Source organism: Abramis brama, assembly GCF_963993115.1.
Source record: "Abramis brama genome assembly, contig: SCAFFOLD_92, whole genome shotgun sequence".
Classification (NCBI taxonomy): Eukaryota; Metazoa; Chordata; class Actinopteri; order Cypriniformes; family Leuciscidae; genus Abramis; species Abramis brama.
The window spans coordinates 38,598-52,621 of NW_028155995.1; the positions used below are offsets into that span (position 1 = coordinate 38,598).

At 39.6% G+C, this 14,024-nt stretch overlaps 1 protein-coding gene across 1 annotated transcript; it reads left to right on the forward strand.

Annotated features, from left to right (window-relative positions):
- The first annotated feature begins 8,638 nt into the window (after window positions 1–8,638).
- On the forward strand, window positions 8,639–13,264 carry hcar2 (hydroxycarboxylic acid receptor 2). Its single transcript, XM_084139001.1, has 2 exons — window positions 8,639–8,673; window positions 12,148–13,264. Exon 2 carries the CDS (start codon window positions 12,176–12,178, stop codon window positions 13,097–13,099), a length of 924 nt encoding a protein of 307 aa, XP_083995127.1. The 5' UTR covers window positions 8,639–8,673; window positions 12,148–12,175; the 3' UTR covers window positions 13,100–13,264.
- The last annotated feature ends 760 nt before the right edge of the window (window positions 13,265–14,024 follow it).

Below are 14,024 nucleotides of genomic sequence, written 5' to 3' on the forward strand. Positions count from 1 at the left end.
TGCTGGCCATGATATGTGTAATTTTTCAACAGCTCTAGAAATCACATCCACCAACTCCTCATGTGCTGGGGAAAGAGATGGCGATTCCTCTTCCCCCCTGGTTGTGTCACCTTCAATACTGAGCACATCTACCTCCTCGGAGGAAGAGAACTGCAGCATTGGGCTCTCTCCCCGGGCAGAAGAAGCCGCAGGGCGGGCTTGGATGGATCTCCCAGGTAAGGGAGGAGAAAGGGTCCTCGGACCCATCTCCAACCCCGCTGAGTGATCCATTTGCGGTTTGATCAAGCAGCGTCAGCAGTTTGATGCTGTGAAGAAGAACCTCCGTGCTGCGGACTTTAAATACTCTTTGCTGTATCCCTGTACATTGAGGGTGATGGTGCATGGAAAACCGATATTCCGCTGCTCTGAGGAAGCAGAGACTTTCTTTCAAGATCTCTCTGTCTCTCCATGATTATTGTACTCTCTGCTCCGTAAGTGACTTTCTTTGTGGTTTCTTTCTCTCTTTCTTTCTCTTTTTTTTCTCGTGAAAGTTTTTTTTTTTTTTCATTATTATTATTATTTTTTTCCCCATTTTTTATTATACTTTATTATTATTATTTTTGTCAAATAGACTATTTCTATAGTCTAATTAATTGTTACAGATTGGGGAATCTATGAAGTTAAATTTGGTGTGATGATGCATTATAAATGTATATTTTGTTTATTTAAATTATAAAATGCTTTGGCCCTTTCTTATAATATTTCTCCCTGCAGTTTGAATCTGGGGCTGTTTGCTCTACCTTTTCAATTTTCAATGTATTTTTTTCTTCTTTTGTGTGGTGTGTGTTTGTGTATGTGTGTATATGTGTAGTGTTTGTGTGTTTGCTCAATTTGTTGCATTCCTTTTCTCCACCCTATCTTTTTCATTTAAATCATTATTTGATCAGCTGATTTATTGCTTCTATTGGTGCAATTGAAACTGTTAAAGGTCTAAAGGTTATTCACTTTAATATTAGGAGTCTTGTTTCAAAAATTGATCTCCTTAGAGCCTGGGTTTTTCTCTATAAACCTAACATTATTACTATCTCAGAAACATGGTTACATAGTAATATTTCTGATGATGAGATTAAAATTGATGATTATGATTTGTATAGATCTGATAGAGCCTCTAGAGGTGGTGGGGTGGCAACCTATGTTTCTGTAAATTTAGTTTCAGAATGTGTTATTCCTAGCATAGATCCTGTAAATTTTGAGTGTCTTTTTATTAAAGTTACTTTTCATGTTAACAAAAATGTAACTATCGCTAATATTTATAGGCCACCCTCTGCTCCGTCTGATTCTACGATGTGTATTTTTTCAACTATTAATTCTCTTGAGAAGCACAATGAATTGATTATCTTGGGTGATTTTAATAGAAACTGGTTGGACCATTCCTCTGTTAATGATAGAAATTTATTTGGTAGTGTAAATCTTACCCAGTTAATCAATGAGCCTACCAGAGTTGATTATCGTTCTTCGTCTTTGTTGGATTGGATACTTGTTACTAATCCTGAAAGGATAATTAAATCTGGTGTATTGTCTGATTGTTTAAGTGATCACTCGATTACATATTGTGTCTGGAAAATGAAAACTCCAAGTTCTCCTCCTAAACATATAAGACTGAGACAGTGTAAAAATATGAATGTGGATGGATTTTTTAAGACCTAATTGATATAAATTGGGATAGGTTTCAGTTAATTCCATTTGTTGAGGATGCATTGGTTTTTTTTCATTCTGAGGTTATAAATATAATTAATAAACATGCCCCTATGAAAACAGTTACAGTCAAAAGAAGGCATTTACCTTGGATTAGTTCTAATCTTATCAAACTTTTAAAGCAAAGGGATAAAGCATGGGCTAAATACTGGTTATCAAGGGATCCCATTTATTGGGAAAACTATAGATATTTGAGGAATTTATGTAAGTTGGAAGCAAGGAATGCAAAAGCCAATTATTATAAAGACTGTTTTTCTCAAAAGCAAATATTAGTGCTGGTCCTGATGGTTTGCAAGCTAAATTTGTTAAATCTGCTGCTCATGTATTAATGTATCCTCTTGCAGATCTATTTAATTTGTCATTGTCTACCTGTTCTGTTCCGTCTATATGGAAATGTGCAAGAGTTACTCCCTTGTTCTAAGGTGTAGACTCATCTGATGTGAATAATTATCGTCCAATTTCTATTATTTGTTCTATTGCAAAAAAATGTGAGAAACTTATTTTTAATCAATTATCATTGTTTATTAATTCATTAAATATTCTATCTCCGTTACAGTCTGGTTTCAGCCCTAATTTTTCTGCTATTTTTCTAAACTGCTCTTTTAAAATTCACAAATTATGTGTTTTCATCCCTTGACAAAGGCCAAGCCACAGGTGCCATTTTCATTGATCTTTCTAAGGCTTTTGATATGGTCAGTCATTATCTTCTTCTTGATAAATTGTATTCCATTGGTTTAACTAGAAATGCTCTTCTTTGGTTCAGTGCTTATCTTCATAACAGACGTCAATGTGTTGTTTTCCAGGGTTTTCAGTCAGATTATGTAATTGTTGAAAAAGGTTTTCTACAAGGTTCCACTCTTGGACCATTGCTTTTCTCTATTTTTATTAATGATTTACCACAGATATTCTCAAATTGTTCGATACATCTTTATGCTGATGACACTGTCATTTACACCACTAATTCTGATTTGTTACAAATTCAGAATTCATTACAATCTGATCTTAATTTTGTTCAAAAATGGTTCCATAACAATATGCTTATATTGCATAAGAGGAAATCTTGTTGTATGATGTTTGGGACGCATCATTATTCTTATCCTTTTGATTTGAATATTATTTTTGATGATGGCTTATCTCTTGATAATGTTGATTCATTTAAATATCTTGGTCTTTGGATTGATACTGAACTTACTTTTAAGCCCCATATTGATTATATTGTTCATAGAATATATTATTGTCTGTGTTCACTCTATCGCTCAATCAATTGTTTTACATTTCAAATCAGAAAAATAATTGTTTCTCAGTTAATATTACCTCTTATTGATTATGCCGATATTGTTTATCAAAATACCCATGATATTTATCTTAAGCCTCTTAATGTTGTTTACAATTCTTTGTGCAGGTTTGTGTTAAGGTGTGAGAACTTCATCTTTGTTTCCAAACGCAATGACTTCATTTTTGTCTTTGTTTAACTGAAGAAAGAATTGGCACATCCAACTGTTGACTTCATCAATGCATTTGCACAGGGGCATTTGCACTCGTTAGGCGATAGGGGTAAGTAGAGCTGTGTGTCGTCTGCAGAGCTGTGGTAGATCTGTGTGTCGTCTGCAGAGCTGTGGTAGAGCTGTGTGTCGTCTGCAGAGCTGTGGTAGAGCTGTGTGTTGTCTGCAGAGCTGTGGTAGATCTGTGTATCTTCTGCATAGCTGTGGTAAGCAATTTGGTTCTTTTTCATTATTTGGCTCATTGGGAGCATGTACAGGTTGAACAGGAGTGGTGCAAGAATTGAGCCTTGAGGGACTCCGCATGTCATGGATGTCCACTCAGACTTATGGTCTCCTATACCAGTGTTGTGCCTGAACGCGTTCATTGAACGATAGTTCATGAACTCGTTCATATTTTGGGCGAACGTGAACTGAAAGTACTGTATTACTGCCTGATGAACGTTACTGTGAAGTCGTTCATTTCTGGTGTCTGTGAATGCTACGCTCTCTCAGTTTAACTTCATTCAATAGAGTGCCAGATTTCTATAGAGCCTTCCAGGCGAAAATTCGGCTAAAACACACCGTAAACAGGCCTTAATATGTAGCGGAAAAAACACCCAATCGCCACCAGTGTCTACTGACTCTTTTGTTCGGTCTCGTTCATCAAAATGAACAAATCTTTTTTCGAGTCATTGCGTTCATTTAAGGGGCTTTAAATGTTATACTATTAACTGGCAAATTCCCCGAACACATCCACCTACGCAATCTTGATCGTATTCTGAATTAAGAAATCATTATAATGCAGTCAAAAATTGTTTACAGGGAACATAAATAATTACTTTACCTTCCGAGTCTTTCGTTCATTTGTCACGTGACAGACGCAATGAATGGATTGTTCATGAACGACTCATCACTTACGTTACAAATCAAAACAAAAAGCAGCAAGGAGGTGTTGTATGATCATTTAAACGAGTTTTATGACAAGGTCGGTGAGGATGGGAAAAATCTGACACATAGCTTCAGTGTTAAATCTGATAAAATAATTGTCTGTGGTTCTATATGGGCTGTGGCAATCATTTTGAAAAATAATATCTCGCAGCAACAAGGAAAAAAAGAACTATGAACTAGTTCATTTTTGGAACTGTGAACTTAGTTAAAAATTCTGAGTATGAACTATGAACTGAACTAGTTCATTTTAAAATTTGTGAACTGAACTTTGAACTAGTTCATGTAGAAAGTGAACTTTCCCAACACTGTCCTATACTCACATAATGACCTCTCCCTTCTAAGTATGACCTGAACCATTTTAGAACTATCCCAGAAAGCCCGACCCAGTTTTCCAGCCTGTCTAGAAGTATGTTGTGATCGACAGTGTCAAATGCAGCACTGAGGTCGAGTAGTACCAGCACTGATAATTTTCCTGTATCAGTATTTAAACGAATGTCGTTTATTATCTTTATGAGCGCTGTCTCTGTGCTGTGGTGCGGTCCGAAACCAGATTGAAAATTGTCAAAGTATCCATTCGAGCATAAGAATTTGTTCAGCTGATTGAAGACAACTTTTTCAATGATCTTGCCTATGAAAGGAAGATTTGAGATCGGTCTATAGTTGCTTAATATGGTCTTATCCAGATTGCTCTTTTTCAGGAGGGGCTTGACAACTGCAGTTTTCAGGGAGTTTGGAAAACTCCCAGAGAGAAGTGAAGCATTTACCACTTCTAGAAGATCTGCTTCTAAACTGTTTAACACACTTTTGAAAAAAGATGTGGGAAGTGTGTCAAGAGCGCAGGTTGATGTTTTAAGGTGCTGTACGGTTTCTTCCAAAATTTTGCCATCAATTTCTTTGAAATCAGACATAGTAACTACTTTCTCAGGTGGTCTGATCTGTCTGACCCCAGAGCAACTCAAGGATGTGGAAGAAGGAAGCAAACTCATGGCATTTACTGCCTAAGAACATTTCACTGGGAATGTGACTTGGGGGGTGACTGTTGACTTCATCAATGCATTGGCACAGGGGGTCAATGGGGCTGTAATCGTTTGGCGATAGGGCTAAGTAGAGCTGTGTGTCGTCTGCAGAGCTGTGGTAGAGCTGTGTGTCGTCTGCAGAGCTGTGGTAGAGCTGTGTGTCATCTGCAGAGCTATGTTAGAGCTGTGTCTCTTCTGCAGAGCTGTAGTAGAGCTGTGTGTCGTCTGCAGAGCTGTGGTAGAGCTGTGTGTCGTCTGCAGAGCTGTGGTAGAGCTGTGTGTCGTCTGCAGAGCTGTGGTAGAGCTGTGTGTCGTCTGCAGAGCTGTGGTAGAGCTGTGTGTCATCTGCAGAGCTATGTTAGAGCTGTGTGTCTTCTGCAGAGCTGTGGTAGAGCTGTGTGTCGTCTGCAGAGCTGTGGTAGAGCTGTGTGTCGTCTGCAGAGCTGTGGTAGAGCTGTGTATCTTCTGCAGAGCTGTGGTAGAGCTGTGTGTCGTCTGCAGAGCTGTGGTAGAGCTGTGTGTCGTCTGCAGAGCTGTGGTAGAGCTGTGTGTCGTCTGCAGAGCTGTGGTAGAGCTGTGTGTCGTCTGCAGAGCTGTGGTAGAGCTGTGTGTCGTCTGCAGAGCTGTGGTAGAGCTGTGTGTCTTCTGCAGAGCTGTGGTAGAGCTGTGTGTCGTCTGCAGAGCTGTGGTAGAGCTGTGTGTCTTCTGCAGAGCTGTGGTAGAGCTGTGTGTCGTCTGCAGAGCTGTGGTAGAGCTGTGTGTCGTCTGCAGAGCTGTGGTAGAGCTGTGTGTCTTCTGCAGAGCTGTGGTAGAGCTGTGTGTCATCTGCAGAGCTATGTTAGAGCTGTGTGTCTTCTGCAGAGCTGTGGTAGAGCTGTGTGTCGTCTGCAGAGCTGTGGTAGAGCTGTGTGTCGTCTGCAGAGCTGTGGTAGAGCTGTGTATCTTCTGCAGAGCTGTGGTAGAGCTGTGTGTCGTCTGCAGAGCTGTGGTAGAGCTGTGTGTCGTCTGCAGAGCTGTGGTAGAGCTGTGTGTCGTCTGCAGAGCTGTGGTAGAGCTGTGTGTCGTCTGCAGAGCTGTGGTAGAGCTGTGTGTCGTCTGCAGAGCTGTGGTAGAGCTGTGTGTCGTCTGCAGAGCTGTGGTAGAGCTGTGTGTCGTCTGCAGAGCTGTGGTAGAGCTGTGTGTCGTCTGCAGAGCTGTGGTAGAGCTGTGTGTCGTCTGCAGAGCTGTGGTAGATCTGCAGCCCCAGCACAACTCAAGGATGTGGAAGAAGGGAGCAAACTCACAGCATTTGCTGTCTAAGAACATTTCACTGGGAATGTGACTTGAGGGGTTTGTCAGTCTCTCTACAGTAGCAAAAAGAGTGCGTGTGTTGTTTAAGTTGCTGTTTATAATATTCGAAAAGAAAGTCTGTCTAGCTTTGCCTAGTTCCATATTGAATATTCCATATTGACTTTAGCATAATCAATAATAATAATAATAATAATAATAATAATAATATTATGTTTATTTTATATAGCGCCTTTCAGAAAACTCAAGGTCGCTTTACAAGGACCCTTTGAGGACCCTAACTCTGGAGTTCTGAATATATTGGATCTTATTTATTGATGAATTGGGGAAGCCATAGAAAAGAGAATTGCAGTAGTCAAGCCTTAAAGTGATGAAAGCGTGAACTAGGGTCTCAGCATCACTGATATTCAGAAATGCAAAGAATTCAGAATTCAGGAGGCAAATCAGTGAAAGTACCAGGTGTAAAAGCAGTGGGGAAGTCATGTGTGGGGACAGGAGAGATCATGGATGGGAAGAGATTATGAATGCTATCGATTTTATTTTGAAAGAAATGCAGGAATGACTGACAGAGGTCTGCTGAGTTACTTATGATAGGTGCTGGAGGGTTGGTGAGTTTACTGACTACAGAAAACAGTGCTTTAGGTCGAGAGGATACGTTATTAATAATAGTAAAGTAATAACTAGAGTGTGCAGTATTTATAGCAGATTTGTATAACTGGATATGGTCAGTGTAAGCAGTAAGGTGAACAGTCAAACCAGTTTTCCTGTAAAGGCGTTCAAGACGACGACCAGCTGTTTTTAGATTGCGAAGTGCAGGGGTAAACCAGGGAGATGTGTGTGTAGAAGGTACAACTCCACTTTTAAGTGTATATCAAAGGCAGTAGAAATACAGGCATTATATTTGGTAAGGATATCGAGGGAGCTAGTGTGTTCAGTAATATCAGAGAGATGAGTTTGTACAGATTTAGAAAACAGTAATGGATTAACAGAATTGAGGTTACGGTAGGCTATAGTGGATTTCACCCTGAGGCGGGGAAGAGGCATTTCACAGTTTAGTTCAATGAGGAGGTGATCAGACAGTCCAATCTGAGAACCAAGCACGGAAACATTATGTAGACCGGCAGTGCAGAAAAGATCCAGTGTGTGACCTTTTGAGTGTGTAGCAAATTCGACATGTTGTACAAGCTTGAAACATTCAAACAATGACAAGAGTTCACGCGATTCTGCACAATCAGTATCAACATGTACAGTATATTGAAATCACCAAGTAATATAACACAAGGGGATAAGGCAGAGGAAAGGGTTAACAGTTCATGGAGTTCACTGAAGAAAATAGAGATAGATTTAGGTGGACAAGACAGGAGAATCAAGAGCATAGGAGATGTACCAGAAGCTTTGAGAACTAAATATTCAAAGGTTAAAGTCACATGAAAGTCAATAGTCTTGACTGGAATGTGGTAAAAACCCACCGCTTGATGTCAAACGAGATTTGGCCAAGTAAGTATATCTTTAGTTGGACCTCAGCACTATTTCTGGATAACTAAAGTACATTAAGTAAAAAATTACTTGTTCCAATTTAGCAGACTTTAAGTATATCAGTTTAGTATACAAAAAGCACAATTGCAGGGTATTTATATTAAGTACATAAATATGTAAATGTATTTATAGCATACTTAGCATAAAATACATTTAATTCAAATACATTTTAGTATATTTGGGACCCTTTAAATATTTTATTATTTTGTAAACATCGGTAATGTTTTATATGGAAATTAAAAGAGTTTTAGATGAAAAATGATCGTGTCATTACACCTGATTATCAGTAAATTGATACAGAGTCAAGAGATTTAGTTTATTTTGTAAAACTGTTCATGCTGTTTTTTGGTAGTATGCAAGAGGACGCTTTGGCAACACCTGGAAAGAAAGCAAACGTGAGTGTTTGGTGTACTTGAGATCAAAGCTGCAAGCAGACGCCCCATTCTTCGCCTCATGAAGAAAAGAAACAAGGAGACCCTTGTTCCCATCATCAAGAAACATGTCAAACGTCAAAGTCTAGCTGTGAGTGATGAGTGGAGAGCATATGCATATGCCAGTCTTTCCCAGGAGGGCCACAATCATGTCAGAGTCAAGCACAGCCAGAATTATGTAGATCCACAAACAGGACTACATACTCAAGACATTGAGAGAGCGTGGCAGACTTACAAGAGGTAAGTTTGGCGTAAGCAGGGATTGTTCTGAGAAGGCTTTAAATAAACAGCTCAGGTTCATAGAGTGGACCTACTGGTTAGCAAGAAGATATAAACATGGAGTACTTGGAAGACTTCTCAAGGACATAAGGAATAGTAACCACAGATCAGTTTAGGAAGTATCTGTAAAAGTTGCTGGTTATGCATTAACTTGTACCCCCGCACACCCCTCTTTGTCACGAAAGGCAACATGTATTAATTATTATATATATATATTTTTTTGCCGTGGTGTTGTTTATAACTTTGAATCTTGGCCTAGAATTTGAAATGTTGTTAAAGTAGGTTGTTGTTAACTACAGTATATGAGTTTGTTTGTTTCTTTGTTTTTGTGGTTTGATCTTGGACTAGGGCAGTGCAGCATTTTTTTCCCCCAAGTATTGAGAGAGTTTTCTCATTTTGAATTGCTCAATATAATGTTTGTCACATAATCAGATGGTTCAGATTTGCTGCTGATACCCTAGTAAAGAATAGTTTGCATTATTTGTAGTATTTATATTTGATTTAATAAAAGTGCTTACTTTCTCTGATGTGCTGCCTATAGCGTTTGCTCTACTTCAGTCAGGTATGCAAAACTCATTTTAAATGGTAAATATGTTGCATATAATTAACGGAAAACTGTATGTAATTTGTTGATAGATTTTTTTAGTTTTTAATCAGTTTAAAAAGTAAATCATTTTATGCATTTGAAATCCCTTGAGTTAGCCTAGAAATCTAGACGCACCCTAGCGGCAGCAAAATGTATTTTGCTTCCAGGGTAGTCTAGCAACTCTCCATTGACTTTTGAGCTGCAAAAACCTAAATTGGGTCAGGCCAGTCATGTCGTGTATAGAGTAGGCGGGGCGGGCTTAACATAATGACGACAGAGTTGAGACGGTTACCTGCCACTTGAAAACAAAGAATGGCTGCTGGAGAACAGTCTTTCGAATCGGCTTTGGCCGCGACTCTGGAGGACTTGGAGTTAAGTTTTTCTTTGAGAAAAGAGCAAAGAACGGCACTTAAGTCATTCTTAAAAAAGGAAGATGTGTTCGTAGTTTTGCCGGCCAGATATGGCAAAAGTTGAATCTAGCTCCGCTGTTGGGAAAATGCTCTGGTTAGTTGAAGCGCTGTCCTGTTGCGTGCAGAGGGAATTTGAAAGACAGCCGTTTATCCCGCCCCTCGGATTGAGCCGTGTCTATGGTGAGTTGCCAGACCTAACATCTTTATGTAGGTCTGGCTTGCCAGGCTACCCTTGAGTAGGATATACTGTATCATATACAGAACATATGCTGACTTGACTGTTGACTTTCAACTGATTGATTCTGATTTGTTGGGAGACAGCTTAGAAGATGTTGACTCAATCTACAGCAAGTTAGTTAACAATTGGTTAATACCCTGCTGCAAAAAAACATTGAGAGTCAACAGGCACTTTTTGTAAAATCTGTAGATGAACACTTGAAATGCACTTGTCTGTTGAAACAGGGTTGTTGAATGTCAATTGATGCATTGTTGACATGCTACTTAATAGCTACTAATAACTAATAGAGTCTCAACAGATGGACTATCAAAATAAAGTGTTACTAAATAGCTTAACAACAAGCACTTACTGTAGCGGACAGTTTCTCAATATCTCTATTATTCATACCTCATATGTCTATTTTGATGCTTTTTAAACATTTGTTGTTATTAGTGTTTTTACCTCAATCTTTGACCACTTATATTTGATCTCATCTCTGTCATTTTATCTGAATTATGTTACAATCAAAAATCAAATAAGCAGAGCACAGATTTCTGTCATATATGGATGAATATTGTGACGATCTGCAACACGGTGTCGATCGTGTCTTTAATACGAGGCTGTGCAAACTAGGATGATGAAAGTGCTTTAACAGTTCTTGTGTTTATTCATATGAGGCTTCATGCTGTTGAAGAAGCTTAAGATGACAAAAGTGCTTCTGTTTTGACACTGAAAATGATTCTGTCGCACAAAGGTAAAAAAATAAGCCACTATCTGACAATCACATAGCCACCTCTTTGTCTTATTCTTCCATCCACATGAACCTCCATGTCATCTTCATGTAACAAATGACACTTTGTTACAGTGAATTTCAGAAGAATACTAATGTACGGTTGCATCAGTTGTTTACCACCAAATTTCCGTCAGGAGCCAATGGCGAGTTGCATCATTGCCAATCAGTGTTAATGATGAGGACTTGCTTCTACACGTCTTCTGAACCAATCCCACCATCTGTAAACATGAACCCTGTAAATATGTTAATATGTTATCTGGTCCATAAACTCAGCAATATGCAAATAATTCTTCTGTAAGAGGGGACACATTTCCATATTGGTTTATTCTCTGGAACGCTTGGCTTCGATTGGCTCCTGAAGCTCCCGGTGGTGTTGAATAATGGGAGTGAAGGTGTCATCATTGTCTTCAGCTTAAAATGAGCTGTCAGTCTCACAACGAACTTCACACTGCGCTGAAGACCACAGGAACTTCAGACAGGTAAGAGATTATGCTTATCATGAAACACTGAAAGGTTTCTCTAATGACAGAAACTTCATAAATGTAACAACTGGTGGTTTAAGATGATTCATATTCAGTGACACTTATTGGTTAGGCTGTCTTAAAACAACCAACTAAGGTCACTGAATAATTCAACTTATTGTTTTGACTTAACTATGAATTTGTATCACTGTATCAACTCAATGAAACTATCTTTTGTAGAGCTGCTTTACAGTTGAAATTAAAATCATAATGATATTTGAACTGAACTACTCTTTATTACTGTGAAGCTGTATTGTATAAAATGCTATGAACATGACTTGACAAATCTAGTTTAATCTAGTTTATATCACAAACTCTATACATATTCTGTCACATAGTTGTCATGAGGCTGCTTGTTTATCTTCTATGTTTGTATTTTGTGCACCATAATTATTGTACTGTTCTATTATTTCGAAAAAGTCATTGTATAGAAGATTTTTGTACTTAATATTTTTTCATATTTCAACAAAGCAGATTCCTACTGTGACAACACAATATAATGTGACAACATGCCCCGTTGTAGATGTAGCTTGTTAGATGAACTGTAACAATCATGTTTTTCCTAGTCAAGACTTTAAGGTTTGACTAATGAATATACATTTTTTAAAATGATTATTGAAAGTGATTATTTTTTAACAGAAAGCCTTTTGTTGCATTATAAGAGATCGTCACATGTGATGTCAAGGCATCTGTAGGGAAATACTTTAATTCAACATGTATTTGTGTGCATGTGAACTTCAGTTATTGTGTCTTCAAGTGTGTAGAGTTTCATGAGTCCAAACAGTGAAATTCACTCATAAATGTTATCGTGACAAAGTCAAAGCTGTTTCAGTGCCGTTTGAATGAGGAGCAGAAAAGCACAAAGCAAGAGTTTGATTGTACATTTGATCACTGTTTGTGTGTTTCAGGGGTTGGTCCGAGCACACAGAGAGGACGATGGAAATCATAGAGCTGTTCAGATACATCAACTCCTCTCTGCTCATCAGTCACCGGCCGCTGAACGCCTCTCCGGTCGAGCAGACCGTCTACGCTACATGTGCACACATGCCCACCGTCATCATCTTCTACCTGGTGCTGCAGTTCATCAACATGTTCCTGGGCATCCCGGCCAACATCATGGTTCTGTGGCTCATCCGTAAGAATAAGGGAGACTCGTCCACCTCAGACATCTTCATCGTTCAACTGGCCGTGCTGGACACTTTCTTCTGCCTCATTCCTCCGCTGGAACTGGCCAACATCGTGTATCTGACCAGCAGCAGCACCTGGTACGTCCTGCGCTTCTTCTACGGCGTCAAAGACTCGTCGCCGCTCTTTCTGTCCTGCATCTGCCTGGACCGATACATGGCCGTCTGCCATCCCATCACCTTCACCAGACTTAAAGACAAGCGACATCGCTCGGTGTGTGCCGGCGCCGTGTGGCTTGTCACTTTAGTCTACGCTGCAGCAAAGTGTGCAGGAAACATCCCTAACTTTGAGAAAGTCTTCACCGTCATGATTCTGGCAGCGTTTGCGTTCATGCTGTTCTGTAACATCTCTATTCTCTGGGCCCTCAGACAATCTGCTCCAGGCCGAGACGAGATGCATCCCATAAAGAAAAAGGCCTTCAAAATGGTCATCATCATCTTGGCCATCATTGTGTTTAACTACTTCCCGCCGGTGGCTCTCTTCCCATTTCAAGAGTATTTCTCTCCGGAGGTCTTCCACTGTTACATCCACTACATCGCCTTCGGCTTCATGGACATCAGCAGCAGCATCCAGCCGGTTCTGTATCTGTCGCGGGACAAGCTTTACAAAGTCCCGTCGTGCTGTTCGAAAAACACAGAATCTACGGATGATACTGTGTTCACCATCAGCCACTGAGTTGCTGTTATTAGAGTATTTCACTGATAAGATACACTGAACTACTGTAATAATGCAGGTCTGTGCGTTCTGTGTACGTAAACAATGTGTACTGTTATTATATTACAGTCATTAGACTCTTTCTGTAGCTGTTTTATGCTTAAGTTTGCATAGAAACATGTTGCTATGAGCATATTTATTCGCAGTGGATTTCAGTTTGTTTTAAAGTACAGTAGTGGTGTGTCACATCAGCCTCATGAGCTCTTCATTTATTTATGTCTGTAATTCTGGATTAACATACATCGTATGAGACAAGATGCCTGTTTTAAATTATTGTATTTTTCACAACTTTGCACCATACACACACAGTATATGTATATATGTTACCGGCAAAGTGTGTAATCCGGCATTCTAAAGAATGCCTAGGTAATGTATAGAATTAGGTAATGTATTTTTTGCAAAAAACATCAGGAATTCTATACATTGCCTAGGCATTCTATACAATACCGGGATTTCACACTTTGCCGGTAACATATATATATTTTGTGGCGGGAGGAGCAAACAACAGACACAGTGGGAGTGGTGTCAGGCCTCAGAGAGCCATTTTATGAACAAAGAAACATAAAATGTCCAAAAAGGGGGAAATAAAGTGTTAAAACAAAAGGGGGATCTGGTGTCCTCGTCGGCAGTGGTGGGAATCCCTCTGCGCTCCCCTCCTGGACCCACGAGGACACCAGTGTGCACGGGGAAGAGACCGGTCTCTCGAGGAGACGCACGCTCAGCTTTTAACAGCGACGGTGTGCCTCATCACATGCCGCCAATTCTCCTTTGCAGCGCCTCCTCTCCAATCACACCACACACTCTCCAGTCGGGAACCTGGCGAAGTTAATGGACGGGTGGCGCTGATTACAAGGGAGAGGCAGCCGTTCCGTCAAAATATACTCAA